This window comes from Camelus ferus, chromosome 6 (assembly GCF_009834535.1).
Source record: "Camelus ferus isolate YT-003-E chromosome 6, BCGSAC_Cfer_1.0, whole genome shotgun sequence".
NCBI lineage: Eukaryota > Metazoa > Chordata > Mammalia > Artiodactyla > Camelidae > Camelus > Camelus ferus.
The window spans coordinates 55352825-55371664 of NC_045701.1; the positions used below are offsets into that span (position 1 = coordinate 55352825).

The window sequence follows — 18840 nt, forward strand, 5'->3', positions numbered from 1 at the left end:
TTTCTTACACTAATATTCAAGTATTAGCATTATGACACAATATTAATTTCCCAGAGCTGACGTTTACTTACTTTATGAATTGTGATGTTAAAATCCATAAATACAACTTGATACTCTATGTATGTCAATCCTTCCACACCTAAAACTTATGTAGATGGTTAATGCCAAGAGCCCATTTTTCAAGCTAGTAGTTCTAGTTTTTTCTGTTTTTATTTTTCAGTGGCTGAGCAGAAACAATCAGGCATTCCTTAGTTCTGTTATTAGTTCTCTGTTACTGTCCATGAACTAAGACCAACTCAACTGCCAAGAGTAAGCTAAAGCTTAAAAACTGTAAATCTCAAATTACAGTGACAGGACCTTAGAGATTCTATTCGGCTTTGCTTGTCCAAATGCAGTGGTTCTCAACTGGGGTCAATTTTTCCTTTTAGGAGACATTTGACAATGTCTAGAAGTATTTTTGATTGTTATGAACTAGAGAGCTACTGGCCAGGGATGCTATAAAACATCCTGCAATGCAGGGAATGCATCCCACAACAAGAATTATCCAGGCTAAGGTGTCAACGGTGGCAAGATTAAAAAACCCTGGCCTAAGGTAAATTAAATCTGTTTCTTTATAAAAGCATCCAAGCAGGAGAAACTGAGGATAGCTTTTGTTTCTTAGAAGGAAAATTTAGCTGTTTATATCCAGTGGCAACAGAGAACAACTTAATTAATGAGAAAGGAGACCTGGCTTAGAGCTGACATGACTTAGTTGGTTAAATAGCTTACCATCTTAATGTCTCAGTTGAACAACACAATGGACTAGCTAATCTCTAAAAGACCTTAGAATTCTAAAATTTTATGCTCTAAAAATAAGTGAAGTGGCTCCCAAACATATAAAGAGACTCATTTATAATAGAGTGAATGATATTAAAACTAGAATACTTCTTATCTATTTGATAGGCAAAGCTCAAAATTTGTTAATATTGTATTGGAAAAAGTATGGGAATTTTCTTGCTACATTCACTCAAATAATAGAATAAAATCATTTTCTGTGTGATGTGGAATGTTGAGACCTTTCTCCAAGCGTAGGCCTCTGGTATGTTTCCAAGGCATTCAGGTGACATGTTGAGGTTCCCCAAACAAGATACTAATTTTCTCTTCACAGTTGGAGAGACGAAATCCTATCTCATGATTTGGTGGGCCAAAGAGCTTCCTATCATCTCCCACTATCCTCCTTTTAGAAAATAAACTTTAATTTGGTTTCTTTGTGGGGGAAAAAAGGTATAATGAAATTGGAACTCCTGTACCTTGCTGGAGGGAATGTAAACTGAGGTCCTTATATATATGTATTTGTACATAAGAGAACTGAAAAGTATTTAAGGTTGTTCTTTGCAGCCTTGATTGTGATAGTAATAGACTGGAACCAATGTAAATAACCAGCAACAGGGACTATTAAGTAAATTATGGTACATTCATATAATTGGATACTATGTTACCATTAAAACACACACACACACACACACACACACACACACACACACAACAACATGAGAAAGCTTTTGATGCACAAAATGGAATGTCTGCTACATTTAATATTAAATGAAAACAGAACAGTATGCTATTGTTTATATATAAAAAAGATATGTTTATGTTAGTCTACATATGCATTATCTACCTCTGGAAATATTCACAGGAAATAAGTAACACTTGTCTCTATGGAAGGTTCGAACCATGGGCATGGGAGACAGAGTTGGGAAAAAGATTTTTCACTTGTATCTCTTCTACCTTTTGAATTACAAACCACATGAATGTACTCGTTACTGAAAAAAATTATTGAAATTTAAAAGACAAATGAAAATTACCAAAATTCAGTTTTCCCCTAATTCATCTATTAAATTCAGGATAAAAATAATTTAATTTTGGTTTTAAATGTCTAGACATTACTATAAAATTCTTACACTAGGAACAAATGGACAAACCTGAAATATGGCACATCATGTTGTGGCTGAGATAGCGGAACTTCATTTATTTCAAGTGATGGGACTTCTTTTATTGAAAGATCATTTGAATTTTTGTTAGTAGTTTCATTTTTATTCAAGACATGTTCTGTAGATTAAAGAAAAATTAATATAAATTTCAAAGCAGCAACTCATAAAATGATACACCCATAAAAAGACAAATTTTTTAAAATCCTTCCATTTTCTTCAATGTTGAATTTTTTTTTTTAATTTTGGTGGGGAGGTAATTAGGTTTATTTATTTATTTGTTTGTTTGTTTTAATGGAGGTACTGGGTATTGAACCCAGTACCTTGTGCATGGTAAGCACACACTTCAATGTTGAATTTAAAAATTTTATTTCTGCCTCAATGATTTCATTCACCACATATCCTCTAAAGATTTATCTCTTCAAATTTACATTTATTTCCCCCTATCTTTTCAGTCTGTATTTCTCACTCCAACTCTCTCTCTCTGTCCAGATGTCTTTCCCCACACTTTCCCATCTCTCCTGACCCTGAGATCACATCCTTGAACTATATGGTGAAAACAGCTCTAAACAAATGTCTAATAAATCATAATCCAGAAAAGCAACTAAAAATTAATTAAAATACAATACCTTTATCCCAAACTGTTAGAGAACCCAAAGGACACTGTAATTTACTTGAATCTTGATGTGCTGTCTTGGCAGAGTAAGTTTTACATTTCTGTGCAAGGATTTCTTTTGTTGCTTGAGTCTTATCACTGAAAACAAGAGAAAAATATACTTCATGAAACATAAGCCTCATACATCTAATTGAAGGATTTCAAAATGATGTTGCTTTTTAAAAACCTGGGATAAAATAGAAATATGGTCCTATTTTTAAAAAACTTGTCTATTCTGGAGGGGAAAAATTTTAAACACTTATAGTGGGAATGTCCATCTTTACTAATTACAATGAGCTCCAAATATTTTGAAGATCTCTTCACGGAACATAAGCACTTGGTAGTCTTGGACGCTGCTGGGCAGTTCTGGTGAATTTGCTGCCAGCCAGTCTCTACAAAACAACCTTGATGTTTCTTTTAAAGATTCCAACTGAATTTTACCCCCTACTTTGCAAGTTGAGTATTTTTGTCTAAAGTAATAAAACACAAACAACAAAACCCCAAACCACTTCTGAGCTACAGAATTATAGCAATTTCTTCCTTCTAAAATTCTAAGTGTTATAGCAAAGTCAATTATTAAAAGAAAAAAGTGTACTGTGAAAATAATGGTCATAACAATATATAGGAAGTATCAAAACTGTCTAATACATTACTGTAGACTCCTGAAGAATTTTTTTTAAAAGATCAATTTTTCATGATTTATAATTAACATACTTACTAACTAAATACTAACTTTTAAAAAAAGCACAGAAGAAATCTAAGAAAGACATTTGTTAAACATCTTAGCAAGGATTTCATTATTAACGTTAAATTCTTACACTTCAGTGTTTAAAGGGGTCCAGGTATAACTGGGTGTCAAAAAAGCACTGGCACTTCTGGGGGTCATAGGTGTTACTTGATAGGTCTTCAGACCATCTAGTGGCTGAAACATAAAATCTTTAGGTGCAAAGGAATTTTTTCCTTTCATTTTTGCAGTATTTGTCTTAGGTAAGTTTTCCATTTTTGATAAGACACCATCTGGATCCATTCCATTTGTTGCACTGGTTTGTGAATCCAAAGTATTTTCTTCACTATCAGCTTTAAAAGAAATGACCTAGATGTGAGGAAACAAAATAGAGTAAGAATTTCTCTTCTGGGGATATATTCAACCAATTTTTACAAGCCTGAAAATATGAAAGTTAAGACATGTGTCCCACATACATATTTTAAGAGAGAAAAACAAAACAATTAAATGTAAATTTGGAATCAGAAGACCAGTTAACTAAACCATTGTTATGATCCAGAGAGAGAGAGAGAGAGAAAATCCTCATTAAAAGGACTAAATAATAGGTTTTAGGTATTGCAGCAAATTAAAATACATGAAAACTAAGGTGGAAAAATTACCCATCTAACAAATACTTATCTTTTTATTTAAATTATGTTGATAATTACAATGGTTTCAGAATCAGAAATCCAATGTTTATTGGATGACTATAATTGTCAAGGACCAAATCCTTTTTTCAAAATAACTTTGATTATAAACAACCTTATTATAAGAGCAAAAACATTTTTCAATGTGACATAGTAAGATTAGCCATATAAAATGTGAAGCTTATTTTCTTTTCCAAGTCAATTTAATTGTTATTTGGTTTTTAAATTGAGATGTAAGTGACATATAACATTATATTAGTTTCAGGTGTACAATACAATGATTTGATATTTGTATATATTGCAAAATGATCTAGACAGTAAGTCTAATGAACATCTGTCACCACATATAGTTACAATTTTTTTTCTTATGATGAGTACTCTTACGACCTACCCTCTTAGCAACTTTCAAATATACATACAATACATTACTATTACCCATAGTCACCATGCTGTACATTACATACCCAAGACTTGTAACTGGAAATTTGTACCTTTTGACTACTTTCACCCATTTCACCCATCCATATAAATTTTCTTCTTAGAGGTTTTGATGTTTCTGATTTTTAATGAGATATGAACTTAACTCAGAGTGTTTCAACCTGGACAAGAATTTAAGAGTAACATTGTCCCTGAGGCCAGCGTGACGGTGCAAGTAAAAGCAAGTGATAATCCTTAAGGAGAAAATTAATCTCAAGGGAGGAGCTATGTGCTCCAGCTGCTTATCTGTGAAACTTCACCCTAAATTGACTTCCTTGGAAGATCTATGTTTTATTTTTAGTTAAGAATCTAGCCATGTTTCTTACATGGCCTAAGTGTTAAGGAATTGTAGCATGGATTATAAACCAAGGCATTGAGTCCTCAAAATGGTGGCTCTTTTTTGAAGACTCTACCAGGCACTATGCCAGATGCTATCAGAAACGTTAGGTTATTTAATTCTTAAAACTACTCTATGTGGGTATTACATGTTGGAGATGGGAAAACAAACTTGTAACTTGTTCCACGTTATACAGCTAATTGGAAGCAGAGACAATATTCAAACTCAGGCCTGACTGAATCCAAAGTCAATGCATGCCACTCTACTCCATCCTATCTCTTAGCTTGTTATCATATGAAGGTTTCTGTCAGCTGTGTTTTTATCATTTTTCTCTCTTTTCTGTTAACCAAATTATGCTTTCTCTACTTATAAAACTCTGAAGAGAAGATACCTGGAAAACAACAGTAAATCCTCCTGATGCTTCTTTATGGTTCAAGAGTTTGTTAACATACATGTAGGTTAATGTCTTAAAGCAGTTCTATATGCACAATTTCAACTTCATGAAAGTAACAATGAGATTTTCAGAGTATCAAGAAATAAACAGATGTTTATACTCTACCTTGTCAGGTTTTGTTTCTATCTTTTTGGCAGATCTTCCTTGATTTGGTGCCTTTCTTTCTGCTTCATTACCTAAAATAAAATAAGACATCTTTTGTGACTGGGTAGAAAATGCTGCATTAAAAGTACTAGGTAACTTGGGAAAGGAAAATAGGCAATAGGAATGTATGTCTTAAAAGATTTTATGATTAAAGTTCACATTATAAAATAGGATAAAATAGATGAAATTTCCTGCCAACTATAGGTCATTTGTTTTCAAAACAAAATAAAAGGTGTTAAGGTATTTTACATTTTGCCTCTGAATATCAAATACATATTTATTATAGAAAATTTTTAAAAAGCACAAAAGCAAGAACAATCAAAAATTTCACTGAAGCTTACATTACTCAGTAGTAATCACTGTTGACACTTCAGGGTATGTTTTTCCAGTTTTCTCCCATAATCATATTCACATATATATTTTAGAATTTTGATCATACTCTTCAGAGTTTGACCTGTTTATCTTTGCCCACTTAATATCATTAACAATGTCATTAAGCCAATAGACAGATGGACTGTAATTTATCTAGGCCATTCATTTTTCACTTTGAAGCACTGCTTACATGGGTACTTCAGTGTTTGAGCACCCACTATGTGCTAATGGGATATTGGGAGCATAGAACCTATGGAATCTCCCATTTTCTCCTCCTCTACTCAGAGAAGTACATGATGATTTTAAAAGTGAACACAAAGAACCTCAAGGACCAAAACATTCTAGTTCAGTCACTGGTCAAGAAATCCTTCTTACCATTAGTAGCTCTTGTCACTGGCTTTCTCGCTGTAGTAGATGAGACTGTTCTGGCCATCTGCTTTGCTGCCTGAGTAGCTGATCGAGTCATTCTCACCAATGGCATTACAGGCTGTACAGCTGTGGGAAAAATAATAAAATCAAATGCTTTTGGTAATTTTAAATTATTGTTGTGGCAACATCAGAGTTTATGGTAACCGCTTATACTTTTACCTTTTTTCTCTTTGTCCAACACTTTCTTTTCAGTTTGTCTTTGACCAGCTCGGATTGCTCGAACATCACTCTCATTATCAATCTATTTAAAAGATTAGGTGCTATGTGATTATGTGCATAATAAATCAAACCACATTTTTTATGTGTAATCTGATCCCGCAACTGAACTCTATTGTAAATGACCCAGTAAAAAATCCACTACCCCAAAGAAAAGATGAAGAAACCAGTATTCCATTATATAAATTTCCTTAGAAGCTTTTTTGGAATCTTAGAATTTAGAAAATGCTAATAACCTAAACTATTAAAAATAACTGACTATAATCTACTGAGACTCTTTAAACATACCAAGCATGTTTTCAATTCAAGGCCTTTGAATTCTGTCTAGAAAATTCTTCTACTGGATAGAAAGCTTTTTCCCACAGTTCATTTCTTTATATCCTTAGAGACTTCATTCAAAATGCTACCACCGCAGCACGGTCTGATCAAAATTCCACCCTACACCTACTTCAAAACTCCCCATCTCCCTTCTTTTTTTTTTCACTCTCTCCCATAATGCTTAATACTTTTGACCATCTGACACACTATGTCATTCTTTTTTTAGCGCTTATCTCACAAGTAAGCTCCTTGAAAACAGGGAATTTTGTTGTTTACTATTCTATCCTAGAGCCTAGATAACATGGTAGTGACTCAAAATTCATTGAATATGTGAAACTTAGCTTCCTCTCCTGACAAAGAGGAATACTATTTCCCTCCTTGCCCACTTCACTTTATCTTAGTAATCCTTCTAATAACTTTATCCATAATGGAGCTTTGAAGACTCAGGAAGTTCGTAACACCTACCCTATGTGCTCTATATCCGTATCTGCACTTCATGGTGAAAGGAGTTAATATTTGAAGCCCAGTAAACAAACAAACAAAAAAGAATGTGACACAAAATTTGGTATAGATCTCAAAAGGGATGTCTGGGCAAAGAATATTTTAAGTGACTATTTCCTAGTCATCTAGCCAAACTTGATCTGTCACCATGCCAGTAACGATGATTTGAGTACTATTAAATCTAGTAAAATACTTGACCTGGTATTAGATTAAAAACGAATTTACTTACTCTGGGGAAAAAAAAAGTACAATTTGTCATTTTAGTGAAAATGATCTACTATCAATTATACCTTAGTCAGCTCCATTTGGTCTTTGACTTTTGATCTTGTAATCCGTACAGAAGATAGAACAGCCTTAAAACAGTCAAAAGAAGATAAAGTTAAAAAAAAATTAATTCTATGCCTCATTATGAAATAAAGTTCCCATTTTAAAGTTAAATTTTATCCTTAATCATTTATGGCAAAAGATACTTGCTAACTTAAATTAATATTTTTTTTCTGGCTTGATTTAAATTACACTTAAGTTTATAGCTTCAAAACTTACTCATATTTCTCAGTAAAGAGAGAGAAGAAATTTCAAAGCATATTTTCCAGGTATTAGAATCCTCATTAAAATGATTAGCTAGACATATTTAGAAGGGGGTAGATAAACAGACTGGAGTAAAGGATCTTTTGTTTTCTGTTTATGAAAAAATACTGTACAGCTTACTTCCTTAGCTTTGACAATTTGCCTTCAAATCTCATGATTATGCATTTGTCCATTGTCAGTAAGAAAATGGAGACCTGACCTCAAAATGTGGAAAAAATTTAGCATGAGAAATACTGATTAAAAAATAAGGTATATCAACTCTGTAAGATTTCTTAAGAAGCACGATCAGACTTCTCTAGATGAGAAGTCATTTTCTTGTCTAAATCTCTGTGAAAACCTAGTGCTAAAGAAATTAGGCTTTTCTCTAGAGTGTATAAGGGGAGCAAAGTTCAGCAATGACTATTATCTAAATAGAATGAAGAACAACTATTGGTGAATCTTACCTAACACAATGATGTGTCTCTTGTGCCTCCTACGTATATGTTTAACATATTTTAAAATAGTTGTTATAGTTTAGACCAATGATTGGTAACCTACATATTCTTGAAAAGCTAGCTTAAATCTAACCCCTTCTAAGAGGTCTTTGCTGTTCCTCCAAACAAACAATCTTTCCCTCCTCTAATGTATACAATATCTTTATCTGTATCTTTACACCTTGAACCATATTCTATTAATTTGGACTGTTATCTAGATGGCCCAAACAGCTTTTGTTTAAAAAGGTTAATATTCACCCACTTAAGCTTGTTCTTTTTCTTGCCTTCCTCATTCTTTTAGTAGCGTCAAAATTTGTATTTCTGCTTGAACTAATACCTTCAGAATCATCATCTTATTTCTCACTCTTCAATTTCCTTCACCCTACACCATCTACTTGGTCACGAGTCCTATCAAAATTATATCTTAAGATGTCTCATATGAGATCTGTTAGAATGGCTATTATCAAAAAGTCAAGAAATAGTTAAGTGTTGGTGAGGATGTAGAGAAAAGGGAACTCCTGTGCCCTGTTGGTGGGAAGGTAAGTTGGTACAGCCACTATGGAAAACAGTATGGAAGCTCCTTAGAAAATTAAAACTAGAACTACCATATGACCCAGTAATTCCAATTCTGGTTATTTATCCAAAGAAAATGAAAACACTAACTCAGAAAGATATATATGCACCCCCATGTATATTGCAGCATTATTTACAATAGCCAAGACATGGAAACAACTTAAGTGCCCATCAATGGGTGAGTGGATAAAGAAAATGTGATATATACATATATAAAACATACATACACATACACAAATGGACTATTATTCAGCCATAAAAAGAAGGAAATGTTGCCATTTGTGACAACATGGGTAGATGCTGAGGTCATAATGCTCCATGAAATAAATCAGACAAGAACGACAAATATCATATGATCTCACTTATATACTTCCACACTTATGTGGAGGCTTAAACAAAAACACAACCTCACTGATAGAAAACAAGATAAATGGTTGCTGGGCGGGGGTGGTGGCGGGGGTCTGGTGTCTGGGTGAGGGTGGTCAAAAGGTACAAACTCAGTTTTAAAACAAGTCCTAGGAATGTAATATACAGCATGATGACTACAGTTAATAATACTGTATCACATATTTGAAAACTGCTAAGAGAATAGATCTTAAATATTCTTATCACAAGAAAAAATATTTGTAATTATGTGTGGTGATGGATGTTAACAAGACTAACTGTGGTGATTATTCAGCAATATATACAAATAAATCAATGTTGTACACCTGAAACTAATATAACGTTATGTGTCAATTACATCTCCCCCCAAAATGATGTCTTACACCTATTTCTTCCTTTTAAACCAATGGCCCAGTCCACTTATCTCATCTCACCTATTCTATATATAGAGACTATTAATAGACTCATAACTGGTCTTCTTATCTATAAATGCTTCTCTTTCCAGGCTGCAATCCTCAAGGTGAGGGTAATCTTCCTGAATATTACTTTTATAATGGTCCAACCTCCTTTATAAGCTTCTCTAGACTCTCCATATTCTACAGAATAAGTGCCAAATACTTTGGTATAGCATTCATTGTTCAGCCTGGCTCTGCTAGCTTTCCTAGTTTATCCAGTCTCAACCAGGCTACATCAGGAGATCTGGTTTTCATCTTCTGAGTTACTATTAGGTCATTCCCACCTTCTACCAACTAGTTAAATGAATAAAGAGACTCAGGGGAAACAGCTATCTAATCTTTTAAAGAAAATTCCAGTTAAAAGGAACTATTCCTCTATAACAAGTTGTGATAGTAAGTTTACCTTTTTTGGCTCAGCTTTCATAATATTCTGGTTTGACAAAAGAAAACAAGGCATATCAGGTCTATAAAGACCCACTTTAAATATTCCTCGTTTAGCTTTCTCTCTCTGCTCTTTCAATTTTTGAAGTTGCTTTTCTTCTTTGTATTTCTGGAGCATTTGTTTTCGTTGATCACCTAGAATAGTTTTTGTTGACCCTAAGTAGGGGGAAAAAAAAGAAAAGGAAAAAACAGTATATAAAACATCTTAGATAAAAAGTAGGCAAACATCTTAACTTCTAACTTCAACTGTTTAAGAAGTGTTTTTAGTAACTTCCTGTTAATTACTTAGCACTTCAAGTTATTTCCACCCCTGTTCTTTTAAAATTTCTATTTCTTTTGCCTTCACTTGTTCAAATACATATTGCTTGCTATGTACCAGGCATGCATTACTTGACTTTTAAATTAATTAACTTCTATGACAGCCAGCTTCCAAGCTGATGTCCAGTCAGTCTTACCTCTGGATAGTCATGCCTTGTGTCATACCCTCCCCCACACTGAACAGGCTGACCTGCATAACCAAGAAAGTACTGTAGAAACGATGGAGTGTGACTCCCAAGACTAGGTCATTAAAGAAAAGGCAGCTTTTGTCCTGCTCTCTCTTGGATCACTTGCTCTGGGGCAAGCCAGTGGCCACATGGAACCTTAAGGAGACTCAAGCAGCCCCACAGAGATGTCCACATGACAAAGAACTAAGGCAACCTGCCAAAAGCCAACATCAACTTGTTGGTCATGTGAATAAGTCATCTTACAAGCAGATCCTCCAGTCTCAGTCAAGCCTTCAGATACATCCCTAGATGACATCCTGTGTACAATCTCCAGAACCATCCAGGTAAGCTGCACCCAAATTCCTGACCCACAAATACTGTGCAAATTAATAAATGTTTTTTGTTTTAAGCCACTAAGTTTTGGGGTAACTAATACCATAGTTTCCATTGATATTAGGACAACTTGTTAGGTTCCTTAGCTCAGCTTAGGTTTTCCATCTAAATATTAGCATGTTTATTTAAACTATAAAACATTTATAATGTTTATTTAATTTAATGTTTATTTAAACATTTTTATATGAAAAATACACATAACTACTATCTATGAAACATTTCAGACAGTAAGAATAAATAAGAAAATTTCTGCCCTTGAGGGGCTCAAGTGAACACAGGTTCAGTTCGGTTTAGCATGAAAAATAATAGGAGAATGCACACAATACAGAATCAGTAAAAACCACTGTCTAGGGAGCTCAAGAAAGGTTTCTCAGAATAGAAAACACCCAAGAAGGGTTCAGAGGAAAAAGTATGTGTTTACCCACTGGCTAAGGGTTAAAAATAATCCAGAGAGATAACTGCATAACTGAGTAAATTTACTACAAAAAGGCACATACTTAAAATGGGTGATGATTTTATAGTACGTAAACTTGACCTCAACAAAGTTGTTTAAATAAAAAATCTAGGCAGAGAACAGAGTATGTAAAAACTCTGATGATGAAAGTGGTCAGTCATCAACAAATCCCCTGTATCTTTGACTTCTCTGAATGTTCCCTTTATCTCTTGATCTAACCGAAACCTGGCTCTCCCCTGAAGGCATTTCTTCCCCAGTTGTCCTCTCAAATGGTTGACAGTTTTTTCTCCCATGCTAGAATATCACTGGACCTAAAGAGGAAAGGTGACCTCATTGGTGCTTCCCAATTATTTCTTCCTCTTCACTAAAAGATCCCAGCTTTACATTTCATGTCATCAGATCAGACTGTCCAGTACTCAATTTGTCTCAGGTTTGTTTATCCTTCCTTGAAGGTTTTAGCTTCTGGCTTACTGTCATTATCTCCATCACTATTCTTGTACAAATCCTGATGATTCCTCCAATATCCTGGCTTCTCAATTCTTAGGTGTCCTTTCCTCCAATGACCCTTGCTTCTGCTATATTCAGCTACCCATTCCTATGGTCACATACAGAGAGTATTTCAACATTTGTCATATCATAGCACACATAAATAACATTTACACAGCACACTGGAGCAGAGAGGCTGCTTGTGATCAAACGCAACCAACCAGCCAAAGAGAGAAAGATCTGATCAATCCAAGCCGTGCCAGAAACTTCAAGGGCTGAGAGGGCCAATATCTTGTCACACCTGTATTCATTTGCTAGCACTTGAGACCTCATTATTACCAATGAATAACTATGTCCTTCTTATGCCCAATTTCAAGCAATCCACTCTCTGATTACCTTATCTTTCCAAAAATTTTTTGGCCCCACCATGACCTACCTACACTCTACTGATCTACAGTCATCTTTTTACTGTCTCTCACCTCCCTCATGTCCTCAAGTGTTTTCTTAGCCAATTTAGATTCCATAATTTATCATCGTAATCACTACCTCAACTTTTTGGCCCCTCTCTCCTGTCGTTGAACTCTGGCAAAGTTCCAACTCCAGTTAAATGCCATTTTCTGCCTACTTCCCACCTGCAATGCCCAAATGAGTATGGTTGAAAAAAAACAGACAAAAGCATGCTACCTCTTCTCTTTCTATAGTCGGCCTTCCATATCCCTGGGTTCTACATCCACAGGTTCAACCAATCACAAATAGAAAATATCCAGAAAAAAATATTCCAGAAAGTTCCAAAAAGCAAAACTTGAATTTGCCTTACTGGCAACTATTTACATAACATTCACATTGTATTTACAACTATTTATATAGCATTTACATTGCATTAGGTATTATAAGTAATCTAGAGATGATTTAAAGTATACAAGAGGATGTGCAGTAGGTTATATGAAACCACAATGCCATTTTGTTTAAGGGACTTGAGTATCTGCAGATTTTGATATTGGGGCAGGGGGCAGGGGTTGGGGTAGGGTGGGAAGGGTGGTAGGGGCATGTTTACTAGAACCAGTTGCCTTCAGATACCAAGGAATAACTGTATTTATGACTACACACTTATGCTGGACCCTACATTTCCCTATTTCATTACTATCTCATTTTTTGGAATTACTATTTCATACATTATTCTGTCCTCAAATCTGCAACACTTCGTCTCTCATCCGCATTGAAAGCTCCCATCCTGATAACTGAGCCTACACATTTCACCTTCCCTCCTAGATGAGCAGTGTGCTCCTACCCAAGGCCAATCTCGTCCACCTAGCTCTAGATTCTATTCCTTCTCACCTACTCAAGGACATTCTTCCAGCAACTGGCCCTCTCATTCATTTTTCTCTCTATACTGGGTTGTTGCCATCATGAAGTTATAAACATGCAGTAATTCCTCCCAACTCACATCCTCATTAAGCCACTTGCTTCATTTCTTTATTCCTGTTAAATGTAAAATTCAAGAGCACTATCTATATCTCTATTTCCAATTCTCCTTCTGTCCCTCTCCTTCACTTTTTTCAAAATTATGAAAAAAATCTCAAATATACATACAAGTAGAAATATAACAAACCCCCATATACCTATCACCAAGAGTCAACAATTATGAACATTTTGCTGCACTTTGCTTTTTTCTCAAGTATTTGAAAACAAATTCCACTCACAAAATTTCATCCATAAATACTTCAATATCACCTCTAAAAAATAGACATTTTTTTCATAACCACAATACCATTACCATATCTAACAAAATTAGCAGTAATTCCATGTCACCATCTATTACAGGGACCAGAACTAAACTTCCCTGTTTGTTTCCAACGGGCCTTTTTTTAAACCACTGGTTTGTTCAAATCAGGAACCAAGCAAGATCCACACATTGTATTTGGATGTCTTTTAAATTTCTCCATCTGAAACAGATCCTCCTCCCTTCCCTTCTTTTCATGTCATTGTCTTGTTGACAAAAACTAGACAGTTGTCTTACAGAATATCCTGTACTGTGTATGTCTGTTTGCTTTCTTGTGTTTTTTCACTCATTCCTCTAGCCCTGTTTTCTGTAAACTAGAAATTATATCTAAGGGTTTGATTAGATTCACCTTCAACTTTTGGGGCAAGAATGTGTCCTCAGTGGTGCTGCCATTCTCTCTTGAACACATTCCAACCGGGCTTTCACTTCCTGATCATCCTTCCAACAAAACTACTCATCATGATCACCAGTGACCTTCATAGTGGTGAAATTCAAATTCTCACTTCTAGTATTACTTGACCTAACAAGCAGCACTGACAGAGTTAACTAGTCTCTCCTCCTTGATATGCTTGCTTCACTTTTGTTTCTAAGATACCAGCTCTTTTGGTTGTCCTCTTAACTTTAGGTTGCATTTCTCCTCAGTTCTTAGCTGAGTTCTTTTCCCTTGTGTCATCCTAAAGGTTGGAATGCTCACCCCTCTTCTATCCTTTACCATGTCAAAACTCTGCATAACCACATCGTCTTATAGCTTCAAATACCATGTATAAGCTGCAACTCCTGAATGTATATCAGATTTCTCCCCTGAACTCATCTTGTATATCCTACTACCTTTACATAATGTCCTTTTACATGTCTAATAGGCATCTTAAACTGAACACATCCAAAACTGAACTCTTAATCTTACCACTCCCCAAAATCTGTTCCTCCCTCAATCCCTTACAATTTAGCAAATGGCTACTCCATATTTTTATGTGCTCAGGCTAAAAACCTTGGAATCATCCTTAACCCTCTTTCTTTATCAACCTTACATCCAATCCATTAAGAAATCCTATTGGTTCAACCTTCTAAATATATCCAGAATGCAACCCCCTATCTTTAGTGCTGTCACTCTGATCAATCATCAACTAAATCTTTGCAATAGTCTCCTAACTGGTCTCTCTGAGGCCATCCCACAATCTATTCTCAACATAGTTGCCAAAGTGATGCTTTTAAAACATAAATCAGATTACATCAACACCCACCAATCCATTAATGGTTTCACATTTCACTCAGGGTAAAAACCAATGTCCTTATAATGATGGTCCTCGGGGCTCTATGGGAGCTAACCTGTTTGCCTTCTCTAGCCATGCTTACCTACTTGCTTTCTCTGGAACATATCAAGCCTACTCCCACCTCTAGGTCTTTGTAAATGAGAAATAGAAGCTATTTTAATAGTATATTGACAGAGTTGAACTTTTGTTTCAAAGATTTTGGTCAAGGAATGGAGCATGTGAGAGGGCATGAGTAGAGGCAAGAAGGCAACTCAGAAGACAGTATCACCTCTTCTCAGACAGAAAAAAAAAAGTCCAGTTCTTCATTCTAAGGCCATCTTATATCATTCTATGACCCAGTTTTCATTTCCTGTAACTCCTAAAAGATGTTATTCTTTAATCTGTCCCCCTCAACTCCCAACCCATTTCTTTTGACCTTCAAACATGCACTGATCACTTCATCTCAAAAACAAAATCCAAAAAAGCAACCTAGAACACTTCAATCCAATTCTTTTCTCTCACTTTACCTTAGAATCACAAAAATGAAAAATCTGGAAGAAATAGTTTAGCCTAACACCTAAAAGAATCAATTAAGCTGAATATGTTGAGTGTCTTGGATGTGTCACATATTACACTGGTTCTGAAAAAATGATAAAAAACTTAAGCAGTGAACACTTAGAACAACTTGACATCTCATTTCTTTCTCTATAAAACTTCTAAGACTATCTCCTTCCACCATTTCTTCACAATTTATCCTTGCTTTATTTCACTGCAATTGAGCTCCTCGTGCCTGCTATATGAAGACAACTCAGTAGAAGTCTAGTGACTCCTTCCAATTAAAAGCATGCCATTTCCCAGTTCTCTTCCTACTTTTCTGTAGCATCCCTTGCCTTCTAAGACACTATATTTTTATTATTTTTATCTTTTGTTGAGATAATTTCTTTCTTTATTAGTTGATTCTTTCTTTTTTAATGACCTCAGATCCCTCTGGGCAAACTACAAACATGAATTCTTTGCTCTTTCTCATTGGCAAAGTATCCTTAAATCATGAATATATCAATCAGTTCTATTTTTATGTCCCTTATCGGTTTATCTTCTCAATATTTATCTTACCCAAGCTCCAGAAGTAAGAACTTTAGGATTTTCCTATAAGGCAATATACATAAAAAGTTATAATCCTCCATAGGTGAATGGCTTTACCCTAGCTCAGGATGTTCATAGCCTTTACTTGAAACAGACAGTATTTAGTTGTAGAAAACACCAAGTTATTGAAATGGTATATTAAAACTCCATTCTTCTGGTCAGGGTTTTTTTAACCTCAGGTATTAAACCAACTTTTACTCACTCTTCAAAGCATTTAAAATTACAATAGCACTTTACTTACTTGGCTTGACACTGGCATTTTCTGGAACAAGCTCTTGAGATGTCTCATCTAACTCAAAAAGAATTCTACCTTCCAAGGCTGGAATGTTGACATCTTTCAAACCAAAGTGTCTATTTCGTTCATATTCCTTATGTCTGTTTTCTTTCTGAGACAGTGATTTTCTATGAGCAATTTTAGTTCTAATCATGTCAGTACTTAAGTCCTTTCTGTGTCGATTGGCAAAATGTGATGAAGACATCCTATCAGGAAAAAGAAAGACCAATTTACATGGAGTTTCATTTTATTATTTAAAAAATTAACATTCCCGGGGGAGGGTATAGCTCAAGCGGTAGAGTGCATGCTTAGCATGCATAAAGTCCTGGGTTCAGTCCCCAGTACCTCCTCCAAAAATAAATAAACCTAATTACCCCCCAAAAATTAAAAAAAAATTAACATCCCAGTTCACCTCCTATCCCACCTCAGAGCCTTATGAAATAAAAATTTTAAAATACAAAGTGGAATAAATATGTGACTGAAGACTAGGAAGGAGGTTATCAAAAGATAAGACACTACAACCTATTTTGGGGTTCTGAACAGGATTTGCTTGACAGATGAAGTGAAGCCCAGGAAGCTAAGGTTCAGAAAATAAATAAGAGGTTCTAGGCTTACCATACATAGAGAACATTGCAAAATACAGTATGAAGTAAAGGTGAAAACAGGAAAAGTTAAGTGAAGGACAGTATACAGAATAGTTTCCTTAATCTTCTCCTGGGGATGAATGCAGGCAGCCTGGCATCTTTTCTCAAGCCAAAAAGCAAAACAAACAAAACACACGAGAGGCCTGTTAGGTACGAAAGATAAACAGGCAGTTAGATTGAGAAAAAGAAGAGTTTTCAGAAGAAGTGACACGGTGATACAGAAGGATAACCACATCAGTTTTCCCTGGTGAGGGCAGAATAAAATTCCTTTCAGCTATGTAAGAAGTCATATAATTTACTAGGCATATACTTTTTTCTTAGAAAGACCCTTGAGAAAGTATTCAAGCAAAACAAGGGAGAATAATAAGAAAGACGATGTCATGGGCTCCAACGTGGAGTAAAAGAATAAAGAAAAATGGAAAGGCTAAGGACATCACCTGTACAGCTGGTATAGAGAACAACAAGTCAAACTGGAGAAAGAAGACTGGTTCTCTAGGGAAAAGTCTTGACAGCTAGAAAGGAAAGGAAAGAAAAAAAGGACAGAGGGTCTACCATTAGGAAGTTTAAAATATAAGCACACTATACTCTTCAATAACAGGAATAACCAAGAAAAGTTCACTAGAACATTGCAGATAAAAGAAAAATCTGCACAAGAAATGCAACAAATGAAAATGTTACATGATTTTAAGCAATCAACAGAGTATAAAAAATGAGAATTCATCCGATGCTAATAACATTCTCCTTTAAGAGCCCAGGGAAAGTGATAAAGGACTGCTTTTTATCAAGAACTCTTCTCTACTAGTTGATTTGCCACTTCCTGCAAATATTAATTAGCTAAATATTAAAGAAAAATTAAAATTATGTATTAGTTATTTTAAAATAAAGCATAGCACTATACACAGCAGAGAGAGAGAGAGAACTAACACTGAAGGTATATTTAATCATCCTCTAAACTCTAAAAAGGTAGTATAACTGCCGTTACACAGATGAGGTAAATTAAATGCCCACATTAGCACAGCTAAGGCAGTGGAGCTGGAATCCCAAGCCAGGGAGCCTGGCTCTTCACATACATCTAAATTCTCTTCTTTGGCTGACAGGCGCTCCTTCCAGCTTGAAAGGCTAGAATGCCTCAGTCTTGCCTAAAGGTTGTCACCTCGGGCGTTTTTAGTTGTCGTAGAATCTGGAAGGAGCTACAGGAATCATGTTGGGGCCAAAGGCCAGTTACGCCCCGGTGGTCAAATGCTGACTGCTACGTAGATCATGGCAACAATATTTACTCTTCCGGGGGGCTGCGTCATCAGCTTCGGGAAGGACAGGTAACCTAGTCCTAAGAGGCACCTCCCCTAAGCGGCGTCCAGCTCGCAGCCGCCAGTCCTCAGATCCTTCTAGACCTTCTAGAAGGAAGCGGACCAGCACCGTCCCTCTAACTCTCCAGCATCCACTTACCTGAGGCAGTTTCTAGCGTGAAACCTCAACCAAACTAAAAGTAAAGGAACCCTCTGGGCTTGGACGACCACCGCCGCCTCTGAAGAAGGAACGCCTACTACCTAAGACTCTGCAAAATTCAAACTTCCCACACAGAGCCTCTGATTGGATGTATTTTAACCAACACTTCCGGCAAAAGTGCCCGCCCCTTCCCCTTGATGAGGCTTCCGATTGGTTCGCTCCTTGCACTATTTGAATTGATTGAAAGGTGAACGGACGGTTCAAAGGCCGGGTATGAGCGGAATCCATGCG

General features: G+C 35.6%; 1 protein-coding gene across 1 annotated transcript in view; it reads right to left on the reverse strand.

The window, feature by feature from the left end:
• Positions 1-18689, reverse strand: part of DLGAP5 (DLG associated protein 5) — a 36618-nt gene extending 17929 nt beyond the window's left edge. Inside the window, exons 1-10 of the mRNA XM_006180820.3 lie at positions 18550-18689; positions 16427-16665; positions 10157-10350; positions 7571-7633; positions 6405-6486; positions 6192-6311; positions 5406-5476; positions 3441-3715; positions 2597-2721; positions 1962-2088 (exon numbers count right to left, since the gene is read on the reverse strand). Coding sequence (XP_006180882.1) covers positions 1962-2088; positions 2597-2721; positions 3441-3715; positions 5406-5476; positions 6192-6311; positions 6405-6486; positions 7571-7633; positions 10157-10350; positions 16427-16664 — 1295 coding nt within the window. The 5' untranslated portion in view covers position 16665; positions 18550-18689. The remainder of the gene's footprint in view (positions 1-1961; positions 2089-2596; positions 2722-3440; positions 3716-5405; positions 5477-6191; positions 6312-6404; positions 6487-7570; positions 7634-10156; positions 10351-16426; positions 16666-18549) is intronic.
• Between the last annotated feature and the right edge of the window lie 151 nt (positions 18690-18840).